This window comes from Chlamydotis macqueenii, chromosome 14 (genome assembly GCF_036417535.1).
Source record: "Chlamydotis macqueenii isolate bChlMac1 chromosome 14, bChlMac1.mat, whole genome shotgun sequence".
Classification (NCBI taxonomy): Eukaryota; Metazoa; Chordata; class Aves; order Otidiformes; family Otididae; genus Chlamydotis; species Chlamydotis macqueenii.
The window spans coordinates 1,131,368-1,153,765 of record NC_141569.1 but is presented as its reverse complement, the minus strand read 5'-3'; the positions used below and the strand labels follow the sequence as shown (position 1 = coordinate 1,153,765).

The 22,398-nt window shown below is 44.3% G+C and overlaps 1 protein-coding gene across 1 annotated transcript; it reads right to left on the bottom strand.

Moving 5' to 3' along the window:
• Window positions 1-8,717: 8,717 nt before the first annotated feature.
• On the bottom strand, window positions 8,718-21,728 carry NPM1 (nucleophosmin 1). The gene is made up of 11 exons (XM_086758944.1): window positions 21,595-21,728; window positions 20,779-20,858; window positions 17,734-17,853; window positions 16,857-16,950; window positions 16,015-16,118; window positions 15,441-15,502; window positions 14,668-14,722; window positions 13,473-13,562; window positions 12,477-12,578; window positions 10,044-10,118; window positions 8,718-9,072 (listed from the first exon to the last, which is right to left on the bottom strand). The coding sequence occupies exons 1-11, from the start codon at window positions 21,656-21,658 to the stop codon at window positions 9,034-9,036; spliced, it is 885 nt and encodes a 294-aa protein (XP_086615070.1). The 5' UTR covers window positions 21,659-21,728; the 3' UTR covers window positions 8,718-9,033.
• Between the last annotated feature and the right edge of the window lie 670 nt (window positions 21,729-22,398).

Genomic DNA, 22,398 nt, shown 5'->3' with positions numbered 1-22,398 from the left:
AGATAGGGAAAGACCACACAAAAGATCAACAAGCAAAGCTGTGACTCCTAACTGAAAATACATCCCCTGAGACAGAGCCCTGCAAGCAACCACACAGGAAGGTGCTAAGAGTGGAGCAGGTCAGAGCAGCCAGAAGCAGCAGAGATGGACAGCTTCATTTGATTTCTGTAGCCCTCTTCAGCCCCTGACACTGCTAAAGCACTCTGTGATGCTTCCCCTGTATTGTACAGGTAGCAGCAGAAACCAGCAGTTCCATACTCTACAGTTTGAACAGAAGAGCACGCAACAATTTGCTGTTTAGCAATTTCGCTGCTCTGCACCCATGGTTGGTTCCCAGCACCTTGTTTCACAGCAGGCCACCAAACAGCAGCTGCAAGGCTGGAAAGCCGCTGGGTGCTGGTGCTCAGCCTCTGAAGCTCCCACATTTCACCGCATACCAAGAGGCGTAGGGAAGGCTCACTTATCAGTTAACTCCAGAAGGAATTTAGCATGCTGAAGTTTCTCCCTGGACATAAACAAACCATGTGTGGATGAACAAAAGCAACCCAAACCATACATTGTTAGCTTTTACACTGGGATTTCACCCAGCCCCAAGACAGATGAAGAGCCAGAGAGATCAGCACAGACCCAGTGTGTGTCTGAAATTGCTCTGCTGGTTGCCTGGACTTTGAAAATGCATGGAGGCACAGGAAATGAACTGAAACACTGAACAAAGGCATAAATACAGTGAAAGCAGAAATGCTGAATACCCACACTAAGCATTTGAAGGACTAAATCAGAACATAAGTCACAGAGCTCTCCTCCACTACACTAAAAAACCCAAAACTAGTGGTTTTGCTGCTGAGTGCCTTATGCTCACCAGGTTTTTAGCTTCTGACTGCAGAGCTGTGCTTTGTAAGCCCCACAAATCAGATGCCAACCTGGAACACATGAACTGCACCATTCCATGCCAGCCAGGGGATATAGCACCAGGAATAAGAGACACCAATCCTGCAAACACAGAAGCAGCAATCCCATGAGGTGACCCAGGACACTGGTGAGTTAGGGCCTTAGTCAAGAGACCTGAAGACTGGCACTATTGAGACACAGGTGTGACACGAGCCCATCTTTTTAGCAAGAAATTATTTGGTATTTAACAGCTGCTGGGAAGACGTGAAACTATCTGGAACCTGCATAAAGACAACACATCCATCATTCAGCATTAAGGAGAGAATAGCTCTGACGAATGATATGAGGTCCCTCAGGGGTGAGCAAGAGCTCACACAGAAGTACCAGCCCAGCTCTGCTGGAGTTTTCCCTACCATGCAAAGATCTTTCGGCCACCACGAACTCCTGTATTGGAGAATGAAGACTGAAAAAAACACATAATGCATGCCAAATATGAATAAACATATAACAACAGAATAATGGAATAATATAAATAATACAAATAGGATATCAAGCATGGCAGCTTTCATTCTGCAGCATTAGTAAGAGGGACAACAAACTGGCACAGCCTCCTGTGGACTGGAAGGAGAGGGAGCTGGGACAGGGCAAAGCACCCAGTCCTGGGAGGAGGGAGGTGGCCAAGAAATACCATAAGCTGCCACCAGCCAGCCCAGTGCTGCAAACAGACTGTCCCAGCTCCAGAGGGAGCAGAGATGGATGCTCCCAAGAGCTTCTGCAGCCAACAGCCGCCCTTCTTGGGATAAGAGGCAGGAGCAGCATCTCTTCCAGCTCCAGACCATACATACATGTCTCACGGCCCCACGCAAAGGGAGAACCCAGCATGCTACAACTCTTACTCTGATGTGTATCATTACTTCGTAATAAAAAAACCTAACAAAGCCTCTTATTCAGCAGCCAGGGTTTCAGGATTTGCAAAGGTTTCTCCACTGAAACACTTCCTGGATTTCAATGGGATTTGGGAACTGAAACCTCAGATTCCTCTGAAAGCTCCAGCACACTCATTAAACAAATCTCAGTGCTTTATCAGCAGAGGAATGAAGAAAACGAAATCACTGAAAATGGACATCTCAATGTAAAGGAGAGACCAAGGGAGTAGTTCAATATGCCGTTCTCCTGGGCAGCCCACCTCTGGTGCTCCCACTTCACATGCCCCAGCCTGGTCCCCCCTGCTCTGGTGTCCTACCTGTCCCATACAGGGAGGACACCCATGGGCTTTCTTTGGTCCCATCACCCAGGAACACTGCAGCTTCCCTCTGAAAGCGTGTGGCTACTGCTTGAATACTTCTGAAGGGAGGCAAGAAGAGGCAAACCTCCACAGACAGCCTACACAAACCAGTGGGAAATTCCACTTTCCAGTCTTTGCACTGCATTAAATCCTAGGGCTCGGTTTCTTGGATTTATATTCCTCCACGGCTTCATTTTTCCCTAAAAAAAATCAGAAGCTGTTAAGCTTCAAAACTTAATATTTCCTTAACTTAGAGCTTTGCAGCTCAACAGCTCTTAAACCTCCGACTGAAGACTCCTGAATTAAGCTGTCTCCAGCAAGTCACCTCCATCAGTGGAGCCTCCTTCTCTAGGATGTCCAATCCCTTCCCTTCCCAATCCCACACCACCGCTGTGGGCTCCTGCCCACTGTCCCAGCACTGCTCTGGGTGTTCTCACAGACAGGACCTCACACAGAGGCTGCATGACCATGTATGTCCTGAAAGCTCACGTGCCACCCCTGGGGCAGTTCAGGGCTGATACACACACAGCTGCAGGCACTGAACAACTGGTGACATCCTGGACCTCTCAATGTCCCGTGTCACTGTCCTGTCATGGCACAACTGAATGAGCAACGTGGAGCAACCTAACAGGCGAGGACAGCTCTTTCTGAGAAGAACACCTTAAAAAGTACGTTTCTACTAATCCTTCTGAAGAGGAGCTGTAGGGCACACCTTGCTTCAGAGCAAGAACTCAAAAAGTGTAACAGATGGGCAGGTCATCTTTGCTGTTTCCACAAAAATATACCCAAACATGGCCTTTTTCTGGAAAAATCAATGTCACAGGTCAGCAGAGACATCTCTGGAAGTCCCATTCTCCTGAGGCATGCACAAGCATCTCACAGTCCTAAAAGCAGGTAAGGCTGAATGGTCCATCCACTTGGAGGTACAACAGCAGGGCATGGCTGGGCTTTAATAATCAGCGTTCTTTGTCATGACTGAAGCAAGGGCACCAGCCTCTCACGTGCTCTCAGAGACACTTTGCCAAGCAACACAGAAGGGGGACCAGATTCATGCAGGAGCACCACGTTTGCAATGTTTTTTTTCTAGAGACAGAGAGCAAGACTGACCAGTGAAACAGTGCTGCTCACAACAGCAATGGGTAGAAAAGACACTAGGAGGAACTGATACGGAAGATGAAAGGAGAACCCCAATGAGCAGTGAGGGACCAAGTTAGCAAGGAGAAGGCTGTGGCAAGATGTACAACTGGAAATGAGTTGGGACTATCCAGAACCTTAAAGCTAGAGGGAACAAGCAGAGTCATCTCTCCTAGTTTGAGACCCTAAAAAAAGAAGCAAACATCTCCCCCAGTCTCCCTGTCCTTCTGTGGTCTCTGGAGATCACAAGGCCTGAGCCTCCTTCATTATGGTGACTCCATAACATGTTATCACCCTTAGCTACGGGGCAGTAATTTAGTTGAAACCTATTTCCACGTGGAAAAATTGAAGGAAATGCTTAAAAGTGTGGGAAAAAGAGTCAAGGGGCAGGGAAGAATGTCCTAAAGGCCAGAGGCGGCCTTATTGGAAATGTAAAGCTTTACCTATTAGCTGTAGTTTTCCACTGTTCTCAAGTGTCCACACACACATTTACATACAGGGAACAGCTAAAGCAGCAGCTACTTTGGGAAGCAACACTAAAAGCAATGCTGGGATAACATATACTGCCTCAAATAGCACAATCTGTGTCGCTAGAAGCCTCTCATCAAGGACATTCTTGTGAAAATACCACAATTACTCCTTACATTTGTCCCCAAGCTTGTAATGAGAAGAGTTACACGAACCAGACATGGATAACAGTGGCTACAGCAGTGACATGCCAAGTATCTCAACAAGCTACAATATGCCTTCAACTCTCCCTGCAGTTATTTCTCCTAAAAAAAAATTAAAATCTCAGGCTTAATTTGAAAACAGCTTTGAAAATTTATGTCCTCATTCAAGAGGAACTTTTTTTTTCCTCTTAAATACCAGGTAAGTCAACAGAATTGGAAGGGGCTTGGCAAGCTTAGGGGCCCCAGCAATTAGCTAAAGGGATCTTGATTAAGACTGCAGGACCTAAGAAAATTGCCTTCAGTTTTTTAAGAGACTGTTTCTACTACCAGCATAAACCAAACACTAAGTCGAAGATGAACCAGGCACACCAATTCTGTTTTGAGTGGCCCAATTATGTTCCCTCCTTTTGCCATCTGCTGTTCACGTATTCCAATTTCCACTCCCTTGGCTGGGCAGCAGCGCAGCACTGCCCGCCTGGACACCTCTGGAAGTGGCAGGTACCGTTAGAGGTCCCCTGCTAAGCATCCCACTGAGGGTCTCCATTTTTCCCATTCTCACTTTTGACCCCCAACCACCTTTTTCTCTTTTTTTTTTTTCTTATTCATTGCCCTTCCTCATTCTTTGTTTCCTCCTGGGATCCTTTTTCCTAGAAAGGCTCTTCTGACTTGGTTAGGGAGAGTTGATAGAAGTGGTGGAAGGGGAGAAGAGTTTCTGAAGAAAGTATGGAGCAGAGCAAAAGTCATGCCCATACAACTGACTACAGGCCACGCATGCATACAATCAGAAGAATCCAGTTGTCTCCACAGCACACTTATATAATCTTAATTAACATTTAATATATTTGATTGATTTGGTCCAAATAAGGCATGGCTTAAAATCCACTCACATTAATAGTCAACCCAGACAGCCACTGAAGAACTGATCCAAAATAACACACAGAATTGCTCCCAAAACTGTAAACACAAATAAAAAACAACTAGTGAGCAGAGAGCCAGGGATTCCCTCTGCTGTCTGCAAAAGGAAGGACAAGTCAGGCCCTTTCAGACACACCTCAAAGCCCTGTACCGCTTCTTCTGTGCCCCTTATCACACACGCTCAGATCTCCTCATTCAGATTACGAGAGCCAGAACTCAGAGCAACCCTTAATAAATTCCCGATCACAAAACCTCTAAACCTCACTCAACATAACCAGTTGCGCTCGCTGCTGCTTGCCAGGACCTACTGCTTGCCAGGACCTACTGCCCATTAGACAAGGCCAGGGAACAAAGGCGCTCCATCTAACACTCCGCTCCAAACCACCCAATTCATTTGCAGGTTTTTTTCATGACGTTTCATACATAGGATCCAGTCCTTGATTCCCCTTTGGGAAAACAGCAAGAGAGGGAAGGAAAAACTGGGCGAGTTTGGCTGCTAGTCAGTAATGGCACACTGGAAGGAGACGGGACATAGCTTGGGGTATCTGAGCAAGATTACTAGAGGAGAGGACAGAGAGCATGTTCCAGCATGAACCTAGCCCCTGAGGGACTGTCTGGGTGGCAAGAAGCCCAGAACCACCACCCATCCTGGCCCCATTTTCCATTACCTCAGCCCACACACACTCCCTTCCACCCTCCTGCCAGCCATGCTCGAGTTGCTCCTCTCCAAAGGCTGCAACAATTGCTGAGCACATGCAAAGTAACAGATCCGTACTCATCATAGCTTTTGGGGTCTGAGACATTTTGGCAAGCTAGTTGATTTAGAGGAGCAAACAAAACCCCCAAGACAGACCTAAGGGGGCCAACAAGCACTTTTCTTGAACACCACAAGGAATAAGACACAGACCAAGATCTCCTGAAGCTGAAAAAGGTTGTTTTACTGCAGGACAGTATCCTTCTATTTTCAACTCCTCTGAAATCAACACCCAGAAACACCAGAGACTTGGAGACAAAATAGATGTGTTTGGAGCAGTGATATTCGCAGCCAACACTGTGCAGCAGAGGACAGTGGTGCTGCACACCCTGCATTGTCTCACACACTCACTCAGCTGTGTGGCCCTCCCCCGTCCTGTGCACGGGAATACCCCTGGCTACCTGTTCATTGTAAGGAACGGAACGCTTATGGGAGGCATTGAAGCACAGAAAAAGCAAGGAACAAAAGGGTCCTGCAACAGGAAAAGCAGCAAGGGGAGAAATTAGCAGAGAAAGGAGGTCAAGGGACAGCAACCTGGTGAGGCATTTTACCATCCTCTAAAGAGAAGTTGTTTTCCCACAGCAGTGTGAGAGAAGCCTGCATTTGTACCAATGCACATGACTATGTACCTCCAAGCTCTCAAATAAGTTATCCTCAAGGACCAAGCTCCCAACCCCCAATCTAGCTATAAAAACATTACAGCTTTGTGGCAATCATGCCATTATTACCATGGTAAAAACATGTTTCAACTCTGCAGAAAGTCAAGAATAGTATTTCAATAACCCACATCTGGTATTTGGTATCTTCAAGGGGTATTTTCAAATCTGAGCTTAAACTTTTTTTAAATTCAAACTTTGAGACTCAGTTCAAAGAAGTGGAAGAACTGGCAGCTGCATGTGAACATCCTAGAGGATACAGCTGCACAGCCCAGCAGCCCCACAGATTCATTATCAGATTGCCAGTCCTAACAGGAGCGAAATGTTTGGAGTCGTGACTGGCAGGAACGGGTGAGGTCTGCTCCTGGGAGGGACGAGGGAAACCACCACACAGCCAGGAGCAGGGCAGTGCACAGCCACACCAACCATTTTTCACAGCTAAAACTGCAAGAATGTAAGCTGGCAGAAAAGAGTGAGCTAACCAGGGCCAACTAAAGTTATCATTTTTATGCCATGATGCACATGTCTCAAAGATGCCTCACGCTGCTTAATGGCAGCCGGACAAAGATTTGACTTACATTATACCTTGGCTACAGCACACAAACATTTTCCTTTAGAACTGCCTATATGGGCTCCATCTTCCCCCTGCAATTCTTACGCCAAGTGTGGCTGTGCCCCACAGATCTGCTTTGGTCAGTGACCTACAGACAAACACCACCCTGGCTTTTCTTAAAAGTTTAATACTCAGAATATTTTATTGGTTGGATAGCCTTCTACTGAAATTACTGTACAATTTTCACTTGTTTCAGCCAAAATTGAGGGCAATTTTGCTTAAATAAGTCTGTCTGTGCCATTAGCTCTATTTCACCAGGGAAATTTGCTCACTTGTGCAGATGACATCATGTATTGACATAACCCCACCGTAACAGGCATTTCAAACCCCTATACTCTGCCATTTCACATGTTGCAATTATACTCAAGCTTAAACGAATCTTTGACACTAGACTTGCACTGCGTTTCGCTTCTCTACCATGCACTTCGCTTGGCTTTGTTTTTACAAAGAAATATTTGCTTCTGGAGCCTTGCATTGGTTTCCATCATGCCCAGAATCTCAACTACAGAAACGAATATTTTTGTAATAGCAAACCTTAAAAATATTTCCAGTGACAATGTCATGAACCAAATTATACATACTGCTTCTAGAATAGCTTGGAAAAAAGAACATTCAAAAAAAAAAAAAAGAGACCCCATGCCCAATTAGCACAATGCAACAAAAGTTTTTACCATGTCTTGTGAAGGCAGCTGCTGTAGGACTCCAACTGCACAAGTCCTTCAAGTGGAAAAAACTCACCCTGCTAAAACCTGTTCTAATGCCCTTCTGTTCTCAAGTAAGACTTTGCTGCTGTGAAAAAGAAGCAGTTGCATTAATTCACACACATAGCAAGGATTAAATAAAACTTTAATAATTGCCATACAAGTGCTTAAATGGTTGGTTTTTTTTTGGTTAAGCATTTCTGTCTTCATACCATTACTACAGTGACTACACATAGATAAGGCATTCAAGCATTTGAAGTGATACAGCATTTAGAGAAGAGCCTTGAGGAAAAGTTCAGTGCCAGGCATGACATACATGCTTTCCTCCCCCTTCATCTGAGAAGGCCCTTATACCTTGGCATTTTTTATGGCACTTTATATTATATGACAACCAAGAATGGTCCAAAAATGTTTTAACTCTGCCTCTTAGTATCATTCGTAGGCAATCCTCAGAAAAAAAACGCAAGGAACTGATACAGCACTACCTGCCCATTCGAGCTTTTGGGATTTGCTGGAGATTAGCTCCTCATCATTCCCAGGAATTTAACCACTGGCATTAATCTCCCTCAGTGAGCTCTCTAGGCACACCCTACAGCACTCAAGCTAATTTTCTCCTCCACAAAACCCTCACAGGAGTCATCACGTGACACAACCTCAGAGACTGCAGCCCCCTCAGAGAAGCAGCACAGCCAGCAAGTCCCAAATCAAAAGTATTACAATTTACAAGTGGAGTCACAAGCCCTACAAACCGACTTGGTTAGACAGAAACCATAAACCAAAGAGCAACGAAGTGGGTCAGAAATCAAGATGCAGGAAAGGCTGTTTTAGGCAATTATGTAATTAGTGGTCACTTCCAGACAAGAATAAAGCCCCACTTACCACTTAAGTCTTCTCACCAATCATCTGCTCAGTAGCTGTAAGGCTCATGGAATTGGTGTTGTTTCTGAAGTTGACAACATAAAGGAGACTATCTGATGTTTACTTGGTAAAGAGAAGTAGCTAAAATACTTTGCAGTAGTTCCTATGAGAACTTTTAAACCCTGTTATCTTCTGGGTTCAGTATGCAGAGTACCCCCAACTCATAAAAAAAGAAACGATAGTACTTTATTAAAATACTAAATTTTATTTTTTCCACGTACATTTAATCTCCCCACCATTTCCATTTGTCTGACGACCACCACCACCATGCCTTATCAAAACATTCCATACATACTTAAAATGAAGCTGAGGGTGGAGTCCCATCTTTAAAAACTAAACAGGCATTTTGGACAACACATTCTTGGCAAGGTAATCTGGATGACATTTATCAGACACGGTAAGGAAAGCTCTTTCAGCATTTGTAAAAAGGACAGCCAAATAATGGTTACAGAAATAAGACTGCAGATTTTAATGAACTGTTTAAACTGTTTTCTTTTCTTACAGAGTCTGTCTCCATTGCCAGAGAGCTTGAATGACCTGGAAGTGTACACAAAAAGTTAGAAATTGAAATCCATTTTTCTCATTATTTTTAGTTTACTATCTCTACTTACTCCACAAAACACTGACATTCAGTTACAACAAAAAAATGCATTTCTTTCAGAGAAAAATCAAGTTGAAAGCAACACTTTAGGTCCTTCTGCTAGAAGACTGTTATTCACTGTAATAGTAAGAATTCAGTGAAGGTAAGTGAGAGGATGGGTGTGGACCAGCTAGGCAAATATTGGCTGAACTCTGCCTACCCTGGCTAATGTCAGACCAACTCCAGTAGCTGAGGCGAACTGCTTTTAAACATTCTTTCAAGAACCTATCAATTTGTCTATCAGACAAGTTTACTCTGAACCACTGAAGGAAGCAGGAAAGCATAAGGAATTCTGTCACTGGAAGAAAGTTTTAACTTAGAGGAATTTTGATAGGGAAATCTAAGACATATTTTAGCCTAGTATATGTTGAGTAATTACTAATTCAGAAACTTGCTTCCTGATACCACCTTTTGGCTTGCCCCCTTACAAGAGTTCAGTTGACTTTGGGAGAAAGTGTACAAGAAAGCCATAATCTCAATCACAAAACAGTTCCCCCTCCCAGACACCCTCCCCAACAAAAGGCTGAACAGCAGACTGGCCTAGGTGGCCAAATTCAGCAGCAAGGAAAACCACAGCTCATTTCCTTAGCCAATATGGTGCCAAAAGGAAAATTCTGTGGGTTTAGTAAGCAAGAGATAATTTACCAACCATATAAAAGCTGGAAAAATGTAATAAAATATTAGCTTTCCCATCTTAAGCCAACTAAACCCTTAAAACCGTTCCCATTTATTTAATTTGAAGTATTGTTTGTGGTTTGTAACCCTTTGAAACAGTCCAATGCTTGTAAAGATTAAGAAGTGGAAAAGAATCCCTAAGTCAGGTTATAAAAGTTCTTGGACTTTATCAAGTTCCAATAAATTCAGTTACCTTCTGGTCCTCCGTCCTGAAGCAATTCTTAACATAGTTGGCAAATTTGGGTTCCAGCTTAGGAAGGGAAGAACCCTATTTTGAAAGAAGCAAGCTTTAGTGTACGCAGGTAATTTAATGATTTCAATAAATAACTCTTATGAAGCTTAAATCCTTTGCAATGGATGATCCTTTGCAATACACATGGAACTTTACTCAACCCACTTTGCAACCTCCCAATCTGCTTTAAAATCATTTTTAGAAGTTTGCTTCCCTATAGCACTCAGCTATTTCTCACGGGAATGAGTGCCTACACACTGAAGTGGCACTACAAGCATCTTTGCTTATGCTCAAAAACACAAAGGCAAGCATTCGCCACTTAAAATGATCTTGTTTGTAGACATTTGCTTGTATCTCTGAAATTGCCTTTGTACACATAAATGCACAAAGCATACTCAGTAACTCATGGATCTAGGTTTACCTTCACATCTCCTATCTCCAGGCAAAATATACTACACTATTAACAGACAGCAATTTACTTTCGTACTCCCCATGAGTAATATTTTTCTTATTTTTTAGGTACATCAGTTGAAATACACCTAGCCAATTACGATAGCACACTGAGCTGCTACTCTGCACACGGCAGAGGACAGCAGTTTCATGTTCAAAGGAAACAAAGCTACATTAGCAATATCTGAAACTGCAATACTGCAACCAAAAAGCTTGGATCTGGACAATGTCTTACCCCTGGGTTCTGTCCAGCACTGATGCTTTTCTATTAGCCTGTTGACATCTACTTACTACATAATACAGCAGTCCCTCTCTAGTAATTTAATAAAGTTATTTTTTTTTAAAGCTGCTAACTTGCTGGCTGTCAGCTAGAAGTGCTATTGTATACAGCAATGCACAAACATTTTGCCTTACTAAGGTACAGCTCTAGCATCATCTTGGAAAATATTAAATTAGGCTGCCTGATATTGCTTCTAGGTATTTGTGCTTACACAGCACTTCCCAGTAAAAACACTTCAGCAACAGAAAGTATATTCCAAAGCTCCTTGCCAGTTATCTGGTCTGCGTGCTTCCCTCCATAGGGACATCTGTCTACTGTGAGCAGCTCAGCCACTTGTGCTTACACTGCAGAAACACCACTAATCATGGCTCCTCTGAGTCATGCAGAAAACCACCCTAGCATTCACTAGATCCAAGGTTAGTTTGACCTAGCAGAATGATACCATCCATCACTGTCAGGTTCACAATTTAAGGATATGCATTTTGATCCCAATCACAATGTTATTGCTCACCCTGCATCCACTCTGTGTTGAGACACTGTCTTATTTTGCATTCCTGGAATAAAACTGCCCCAAAACATCAGGAATCTAAGCATAAGATGATAACCCTCATTCTTTAGATTACTTGATTGCTAGCGTAAGAGGTGAAAGACTGTCATCTCAGACCAAACTAAAAAACCCAGAATTCTTCATAGCACTGACATCAGTGCAGGCTTTAGCCAAAAATAAGTCTCCAATAAAGAATCTAGTTCTGTTACAAACGAGCAAGTGATCTATAAGCACACTCCTCAGCTAGTGAAGTAAACGCAGAACTCAGTCTAGATGTCAGGTCGTCACTACCAGCTATTCTGCGGTACAGGTGTGTACTGAACTGCATCCCTAGCTAGCACACAGGTTTCCAAACTTGGCTAAGGAGGAAAGAATTGCTATATTACCTGCTATACTTTTACTGAACCAGCCTACAACTAAAATGCAATTTTCTTTTTTGTACTTAAATAGCAGCTAAGAAGAATACTCTAGATGCATAAACATGAAGTGCTAGTCAAAGATGTAACAACCAAAAGCTGTGTGACTGCCCTGCGACCTTCAAAAAGATGAAACATCCACTGAGGAGAGACTCAATTAACCCCAGATCTCCAGTTCAGAAAGCAAATGTTTTCAGGTCATCATTGATTCATTAACACATACCACAAGCACCTGTCTCCCCCTTCTGGAAGTTATACAGCCTTACAAGCATCTGGATAGCTAACACAGATACTGCCTTAAGACCAAGCAATTCCAAGCATCTAAAGAACTCTGCTTTACTCTCATTGCCTAAAATGTGTACATTAGTTAAGACAACTTTAGAATGAATTATCACCGAATACTTTGTTATTTTGTCAGGGTTTTTAATTTTAACTGAGACAGATCACTAAGAAATACCAAATTACTAATCACCACTACTGGAGGAACACAAAAACAAAGACACTGTTTTTGTTTCTCACGAGTACAGAAGCTTCTTTTTGTCCCAAGTGAGTTTTCATTTCTCTAAGTCTCAACATCAACATACTCCAATACCAGCACAGCAATCAGTAGCACCTAACCATTTCTTAAAAACATCTAATTCTTCCAATCTGTGGAAACATAAAAAATAAGGCCAACAAACCTGAAGTTTCCAAAAACTCACCTTATCTACAGACGCTTGCATTTTTGCTTTAATCTCCTCTAACGACAGAGGGACTTTTGGTGTTTTTGGAGTTAGGGATTTATCCTTCTTGGAATCTGGAGTCTGAAAATTATTAATTTTATTAGAAACTTGCACATACATAAAGCTGCTTAGGATACAAGATCAAGTTTTCTGAAAAAAACCCAAGAACATTAAAATCTACTGTAGAATTTACACAGAATAGAAGAACTAGCTGTCAAACAGATACTTCAGATAGTTTTCAAAAAGTCACAGAAGTTAAATTTGTGCTTCTAACGCACTCCTCAGACAAGGAAAACATTTAAGTTTGAAGTTACTACAGTTAATACAGTTAGGCAGATGCCTACACAGCTTTCTCCCAACAGAAATGAAACTGAAAATAACCCAGACATTCAGTGATTTAGAGCTTACTCCACAACAGCAGCCAGACTAGGTCATGCTTTAAAAGGCACACATCTGCACTGCTTTTGAGATGCTCTCCTGCCATCATCCATCCCACACTAATTTCTGTATCAGCCTTCCTTACGTGCATGTTCAAGTACACACAGCAAGGAAAAGCTGCATAAGGAAGCTTGACAACTACAAAGCAACTGAACAAGAAAACTGCTGGCTCTCAAATGGATCAGTTAAGCGAGACTCCCTTCCTAGCACCCTCCTGTTTTACTGCAGTGACAACAGTTAGAACTCATCCTCTTGTACAGGCAGCTACATAAAAAATAGACTTGTATTTTAAACTGTGGGATCACTGATACTTATAAGGGACAGCATGTCTGATTTTGATTCCTGGCTGTTGTAGTTAAATATTTATCACTAAAGAGTTTCACAGGGGAACAGGAAGCAATGAACAGCAGCCCCAGCACACTTCATATTAAGATTTAAAAAAAACTTAATGGTTAGTACATTAAAGTTACTGTTCGTCAAGAAAACTAGCTTTCACACTAGAACAAACATTTGTTTTACTCATTTGTCTTCACTCACTTTTGACTTAGATGCCGGTGTGGACGGCTTGGAGTCTTTTCCATTTTGCTTTGCTTTCTGCATATTTTTTCCTGAAGCCTCACGGACAGGCTGAAAAGAAAGCACTTAAGTTCATCTGCCCCAAAAAACTGATAGTAAATGTTAAGCTCATTTAACATAATACTCAAGACTTAGTGACACACTATTTAATCTCAAACAAAAAAAAAATTCTCATTGCAATATGATCAGCATCCATTATTTAAGCAAAATGTATGTATGCTGCAGAAACTCAAAAACAAACCTGTTGCAGCACAACCTGTTTGGTATTTCATACAGAAATACTATCTGGGATAAGCATGGGCAATCCCACGTGCATATGTAAGAATGTGATTATGTTCCTAGAAAAATCAAGTGACCATTTTGTTCAGCCACACTGAATTTGATTAGATAGCAGGAAATCTGCAGTTCAGATTGTCTTCACCAGACCTTAAACTGTTGTGCTCTACCACCCAGAGAAATTCATTAAGACAGAGCAGTACATAGCGAAGTAAAACATTAAACATTTGCTTCTAAACAGCAGATATGTAAAGCACACAAGTTAAAAAAAATTACTACCTTCTACCTCCGCAGTTGCCAAGTTGCCTTACAGTTTATTTTACCACCAGATGGCACTCAAGGGCTGATTTCATATTCAAGCACTTGGCGGCCTGAAGTGAACCTTTTCAATGGGCTCAGAAATTTGCATCCATTTTTTAATTGAAAGTTAGGTTGCTGAAAAGACCTTTTTCACAGCATGCAGGACTAACTGAAATGGCAAAGCACAACCCACTTTGAGCAAGATTTTGCTTGTTGTCCAATAGCCATAGACAAAAATCATACCAGTCTGACAACTGCACGTGTGCAGATGCACACTGTGAAGAACCCAGCCACTCCTCCGCAGCCAAGTAAATAAAACACGGATTGGATGCACACTCAGACACTTCTGCTTCAGGGGTCTTCATAGTAACCCTCAATGAAGACTCAAAACATGGACAGTTAACTAACACTTATTAGTGAGTTAAGAGGTGTTAGCACTTGCTCCCTCTGTCTGAATAAACTCAGCTGCAGATACTGAGTCCATCTGGTCTGATCACTCCAAGTTCATTAAACAGACTATTTAATCCTTCACAGGTGAAGAGCATCATAACATGTACATATATATATACATGCCACTTACTTTCTTAATTGGTGTTTTCATTTCTTCCTCATCATCCTCCAAGTCATCCTCATCACTACAATTAGAAAGTTAGTCACTCACCATAACTCAAGATTCATCCTCACAGCTTTAACCACATTGGCCCCCATAAAAATGTTGTATTCATGAAGCAAGTAATCTTCCCAAGTCTACCTTATACCTTGTTTTAACACATGGCAAGGTGTTAGGCCAAATACTCTACTTACTACTGTTAAAGCCATTAAATACACTCCCCTCTGTTTTAATACTGAAGGCATGTATCTTCGGACTTTGGCTACTACTATAGACTGCATTGTAGAGATAAACTTAAGAGAATTCCACTTTTGAAAATAATCAAACAGTTTGGGCTGGAAAGGACCTTAAAGATCATCCAGTTCCAATACCCTGCCCTGGGCAGGGACCCCTTCCACCAGACCAGGTCGCTCAGAGCCCCGTCCAGCCTGGCCTGGAGCACTGCCAGGGATGGGGCATCCACAGCCTCTCTGGGCAGCCTGCGCCAGTGCCTCACCACCCTCAGAGTGAAGAATTTCTTAATGTCTCATCTACATCTGCCCTCTTCCAGTTTAAAGCCATAGCCCCTTGTCCTGTCACTACATGCCCTTGTCAGAAGTCCCTCACCAGTTTTCTGTAGGCTTTTAGGTACCATAGTCCAGACAAAGTAGCTTGCTCACTTAGCATTAAATCGTGTTACAATTTGTATTATGAAACAATTAACCCTAGATTTCAAAATACATTATCAAAACAAGAATACATACTCATCATCATCCTCCTCATCTTCATCATCCTCCTCATCTTCTTCTGATAATTTTGCTTTTTTCTTAAAAAAATACAAAGCATGTTAACTGTCAATACCATTGTTTAATAAGCAACAACCCTGATCCAAAACAATGTGGCATAATTACAAGTCTGACTTCCATCCATTTAACTGAAAATCAACAAGCTGCAGCTGCCAAGTGCTATTGATTTTACAGCACACAAACCTTTCCTTCTACACTACAGCTTCCATCAGCATTTACAACTCTCACCATACAGTGATGTTTATACTAGAATCTGCACACACTCAATTACTACATTGGACAAAACTTCCACAAACAAGGCTTCTATCAGACCCTCCAGCAAAGCTTTGGTAACCATCTGCACTGAACTGCACTTCTACAGTTTAGTACTTGTCAGGGCCCAAGCACAAAACAATCCTTCCCCACAGATGCCAATATATCATCATATATTAAGTAAATCACAGCAAGTCATCTAACTGTTTACTCCTAGAGGCAGCATTAATATCAAATCAAAAGAAAATTCTACAGACAAGCTGACTGAAAGTATATATACCTGTGGTGTTTTAGCTCCTCCTCCACTTGCTGGTCTCTTTGTTGAAGTGTTCACAATTTTTGCATCATCTTCCTCATCGTCTGATTCTGGTTCTTCCTCTAATGCTGAGAAAAAGATGGCAATGTGTAAAAAAAAAAACTCAACTCATTTAACAGTAGTTAAAGCAAGATTGCTAGTAAGAAACAAACAGAAGAGTATCACCCACAACTAAACAGGCAAGGTCTTACTGAGGTGCTGAACTGATAGAAGGAGGCTTCCTCCTACTAACAATCTAACCACTGATATTAGAAACTTTTCCAGTTGGCTGTATGCAGATACTACTACATTGAAACCCAAAATGAGTGAATAACCATCCATACACTGCCTGTAACATTCCTTACAGAAGCCACAGAAAAGTCAGAAATAAATGTTCTCAATTTCTAAGGAGGTATGTTTAAGAGACCTTCTAGTGAGAAAGATCAGTTTCAGGGACGATTCTGCAAAGGAGAAGGCTAGACTTGGCTTAGTTTTCAGTGCAAATTCAAAACTATTTTGTGGTCAGTCTTCTCACACTCTCAACTGATAAGCAGTGTCTCACAGCAAAAAGCTGTGAGCTCTCCAACACCAAGAACCTAACATTCATTTTTAAGGAGAGAAATTAGAACTCAAATTGCAAAGCAAGCGGCAAGAAAAGGCATGCAAGTGTTTCTGTGAACTCTTGTCCTCATGCTTCTGAGGATAGCCAATTAAAGATTCATAGGGCTGGTGTTTGAGAAAGTACTGCTTGAGATACCAGACATCACTTAGGTTCTGTTGGTGCTGACAGGTAGCAAGATCACAGATTGGGAATGAGTAATACACACCTACAAGATGTTGACCACTGACGTAAACAGGCCCCGAACCACATTTCAACCTCAAGACCACTGGTGGTGTGATCTCAAAGCCACCTAATGAAACCTAAGGAAAAAAACATTGTTATTTCTTCAAATATTAAAGGCAAGGTGTGCTTAACAGACAATCCATTCAAATAAAACCAAGAGCATCAACCTCTGTAGACTCCAAGGCTAACACAGTTACTCCAAGCTTCATGTGACACAATAGTCTAGAAGTGCTTAGAGTAAAATCAGGGTCAATAAGCCACAGGAATTTACTACACTCTCACTGCTTGTCCTAATTAAAGCACACTTTCCAAAGCCAGACCAATCCACATTTGCTTGGCAGCAATGCCAATTTGCACATTATCTATCACACCTGCCCCCAGCATGGTGCAGTTCCTCCTGTACATCAGCAACACTGACTCAAACGACATTCCAGATGGCAGGAACAAGTATGGTGCCCTTCAACCAAGAAAGGGCAGCAGTCATCTTTAGAATCTCTTAAGAGCTTGGGACCTGCAGGAAAGCTACACTTTTCTTATCCAAGGCTCAAAGCAAGCAACACAGGCTACAGATGCACCTGCCTGCAAGTGCATGCAAGATGACATGCATAATTACTATCACTTCTTAAGAAAAATGCCTAATTCAAACAAGTGTATTATCTCCAGATCACTAGATTAAGTTTACTAGGCACAAAAAAATTCATTTAGCTTGTGTTTAGTATACATGCCAAAAAGGACACTTATCTGAACACACTGACCACTGTGCAGTTTCACTAAAATTCAGACAACCAAAACCTTTTCTAACTTGCCTTTCTCACCCAAGACCCAATTTATAGTAGATTTTTACAAGTTCCTGTACTTACCGTAGGCTGCACTGACATTTTCAGGGATGCCAGTACTACTTTAATAGGGTTGCCTTCGTAGTCCAGTGCTTCTGCTTCTACAACATGTAATTCATCTTTGGCCGCAGCCCCTAAAGTAACCTGTGAAGAACAGTGCACATTCTGAGAATTTCCACATTCTGAAGCCTTTAACAACGTTCACTGTATCGTATCTCAAGACTGAAGTTTGTATTTCTGACTGGTTGTACAGCAGTACACGCACGTGCCTAGAGGAAAGGAAACAACTGCTGTCACTACTACAGAACCACAGAATCGTATTACAGAATGGTTTGGGTTGGAAAAGACCTTAAAGATCACCCAGTTCCAACCCTCCTACCCTGGGCAGGGATGGGGCATCCACAGCTTCTCTGGGCAACATGTGCCAGTCCCTCACCACCCTCACAGTAAATTTTTTTCCTTATATCTCATCTAAATCTGGCCTCTTCCAGTTTAAAGCCATTACCCCTTGGTCTTGTCACTACACGCTATCAAAAAAAGTCCCTTCTCAGTTTTTGTGTAGGCCTCTATCCTTCCCCTTCCTGCCACTTTTCATCTGCCAACTGCTTCACTTTATCACACCACACACTTTTTGCTTCCTTGACACTCAATAAGGAGTTGAGTCTTAACAACTGCTAAGTTCAGTACTGTCATTTATGCATTTGCCTTCTGCATTAATTCACTGAGGACTGGGAGCTGCCGTCCCAGAGCATTTCAAAACTCAAGTGCCTGGATGCTTTACAGCGGGTACAAGTCTGTCACTTTCTGAAGACAGAAAAATCATAGCTGCAGGGAGGCAGATGAGTGACAGACATGGGACAGGTCTGAAATTCCAGTTCTCTGAACCTCTAGCATCTCAGTCAGGATTACATGCAAGAGATGTGTCAACCAAGAACTCCCTGAAGTACTACAATTACACCCAAGACTAGTGAACAAGGCTCTCTGTTTCCTTTCCCAATGCCCATGAAAAGAAAGCTTTCCATCCTCCATGGAAGATGTGGGTGTAAAAACTTCAAGCAGAGGCACAGAACTCAAATTTCCATTCTCCAACAGCTGAGGTTTTAGGCAGGCTGTCATGATCCAGACTAGACGTATCAGACTGAAGGCTGAGAAACAGGATATAGGATTCACTACTCCTAGCAAGCTGTTTTACTGTAAATTTAAAGAGGTGAAATTGCTGCTCTGATCTCACCTCTCAAATGGGTTAGAAACAAAGCTGAATTGTTCAGCTGGTGGGACTACCCACTAGGACAAGAACTTAAGAGCATGCCCTCCACTCCCACATACTCCTGCCTTCTGCACCAGTTGAAGCAATATTGTGGCACTTACTATTAACTTATTTACTGTCTGGCAAGTATCCATTCACATGCTTTAATTTCTACACTGAAGGGAAGCACACTGGCAATAAGCAGGTAATGAAGCAGTAACCATTCCTCTTTTTATTCTCAGCTAGTAAAACATCTGGAGAAACCCTCACGCCACCTTCTACCTCTTCATGCATCAATCCTCCTCCCCTTTCACTTTTATCCTTTTTTTCTCCCCACTTCTTTCTGCACCTCACACCAACTCCATCGCCACATTTGTATCTTAAATGACGTGTGCCAGCCAATCTTTATACATCCAGTCTTATCAGGTGCACAGATCTGCCACTGGGTATTTGCTACCTTCCAGCAACTCCTTGCTCTGCCTGCAGCTATGTCTAAGATCTTCCAAGCCTCTTTGATATTTCCAGTGTGTCATTTGTTATTTCAACCCCCATTTCTCCTCTTTATCATATTTTTCCAAAAACATGATATTTGGATAAAGCCATACAACTCAAGTACCGCTCTAATTAATTTCATCCACATGACAAGCATTCAGGTATGAGAAATATTCATATGAACTTGTCCTATACATACTGTACTGTTATATTCTTCCCTCAAAAGAAACTGTAATTAAGAATAAATTAGTCATTGTCAAGTCCAGGCTGTAATTTTCAAAATGCAAGGACTGAAGACACATGATTCATGAAACTGTAATGCCTGTACTGAAGTGTTACAAGTACCATTGTGCAAGTTCGGAGAGCATTATTATGCACATCTCCTGCAGGAAGCAATTCTTCTGTGGAAAGTAACTCACAATTACAAGATTCTTGTCTCCAGGTATCATCAAGACACTTGTGTATACTTAAATAAACACAGCAATAAAGCATGAAGTAGAGAGGTGCTACAACTCTGCAGTTCCTTGCCTGTGAAGTTCAGGGGGCCTATTATCTTGCTGCTAACCCCAAGTAACATGCTCAGCCCAGAACAAAAGCCTTGAAATACTTGTCTTGGTCGCTGTTGCAGCAGAAAGATCTAAGGACACATCCAAGAACTTTCAGTGCATGGATCCTGCTTTCCAGGAGTGTCCTGCTCAGTGAGGAGTGTGCTAGATCAATCAAGTGAATGAAAAACAGCATTTCCCACTTACATCCTTAGAAAGGGCAACACTAAGGACAATAAAAATATAAACCTTCCCTTGCCTCATTTAGATTTTGTTATTAGTTGCTTTTGGAAAAAAACACTGGAATTACATTTAGAGAACATAAGGAAAAGCTTTCAAAATAAAGTTACTAATAAAGTCTACTAAAGCGTGCCTATGCATGATTCCTACAAATTATCCTCTTGTACTCCTGTAGCATCTGAACTATTGCAGGTCAGTGTACATTCTAGCCCTTAACTCTGTTTATTATGTATTTATTAATCTGCTCTGAATTCATTTTTAAACTTTTCCAGCCTTGCATTGCTTGCTGTAAGAGATGAAGCATCAGCAGACATTTTAAACTTTTTTTCAATACAGTAAATACTTAAAGTGACATGGCATGCTCCATTCCGAGTAAAAACAGCTTATTGTTCAGATTCACATAAGAACACTTACCACTAAAAGAAGCAGGTTTTAGGAAATAAATTTACATGTTAAAAAAATTCATTCCTCATGACATCACACATCACCGATTAAAAAAAAAAAACAACCTAAAACGGGCAACTTAAAAAGCAAAAAAATACTTGCCGTTCTCAAAGACAGCTGGTGCTCATTCTCCTCATCATCTACTTTGAACTGATACTCCTTATCTGCCTTAAGCTCGCAGCCTGGGAAAAGACCATTCAATTATGTGCACACCGCTTCGCTCAGACGCAGGTATTCGCTAACCGCTTGTTGTTTTAAAACTCGCTGCTGCCAGGCTCTGTGCTTGCGCGGAAAACCACCGGCGCTCCGGGCACACAAGCAGAGAACACGCGGGGGCGGGGAAAACCCCCGGCGAGCCCGCGGCCTACTGCCGGCCGCGCAGCTCCCCGCGTGCTCCTCGCCAGCCCACCCGCGCTCCGCGTTCTCCGCGCCGCCCGGGGCCCTCCCACCGCCCGGGACCCCCAGCCCCCCTCCCCCCGCCCCCCCCCCCCGGGCCTTCCCCCGGGGACAAGGGGCGCCGCGGCCCCGCCGCCCTCCACGTGCTCCCCGCGCCGCCGCGTGCCCCGCGGCCGCCGCCCGGCCGCTCCCGCGTCCCTAGGAACGGGCGGGAAGGCGGGCGGCGAACAAAAGGGCGCAGAGGGGCCGGGCCGCGCCGCCGCCGCCACGTGCGAGGCCGGGCGCCACGTGGGGCGCGCGCCGCCGGGGAGAGCGCGCCCAGCGGGAAGGGCCGCGGCCGCCGCGCGCCCCCTCCCCCGACAGGGCCCCGCCCGCCGGCCCCCTGCCCCGTCCCGCTCCGCTGAGGCGAGGCGCAAGGCCCGCACCAGGCCGCGGGCCGCCTCCCGCTCGGCCCCGAGGCCTAAGGGCGCGGAGGGGAGGGCCCGAGGGGAGCGCGGGGCCAGGGAGGCGACGGGCCGTTACCGAAAAGGAAGGTCTGGGGGCGCAGGGGGCCCATGCTCTCCATGTCCATGGCGCTGTCCTCCATCTTCTCGGCCTGCTCGCGCGGGAGGAGCGGTGCGGTATGCAGCGCTGCGGGCGGACACGCACTAAAGGAAGCGCCGTCCCCGCCCACTCCCAGATATAGCCCGCGCGCTCTCGCGAGACCCGCGTCCCGGCCACGCCCCCTCGGCCCGCCGCCCCGCCTCTGCGCACGCGCGCTGGGACCGCGCGCCTCCGCGAGCCTACGCCGTGAGGAGAGGAAGTGGGTCGCGAGCGCCCTTGGCGCCCTCCCGCGCGTGCCGCGGGTGAGGGGGCTCCGGCCGTCACAAAATGGAGGCGGCCGGTGCGGACCTCATGCCCGCCAGAGCGGCTGTTCCCGCCCGCGGGTGGCTGTTCCGTCACGCGTGGGGCCGGCGTGGCCTCGCCAGCACGCCTGGCGGGGAAAGGGCGGCGAGCGCCGCCCAGGCAGGTGCCCGCCTGCCGCTGTAACCTGAGGGGCCCGGCCGGGCGGCCGCGTGAAATGGCTGTGCGCGGGCGGGAAGGGCCCGGCGCCCCGCGGGAGGCGCGAGCTGGGCGCTGTGGCTGGCTGGAAGGGGCTAGCGCGGGCCGTGGGCAGCCCCCCTGGGTGGGCTCCGCACCCAGCACGGCTCACTGCCCCCGGACGGGGCTCGCTGGGGCGGCAAAGAACCGAAAGGCGTAATGCCATGGGCAAAGGAACCAAACCTGCTGGGAGGTGGGGTGTGTAAGCACGGCTGTGCGGCTTCCAGACCTGAGCCACAGAGGAGC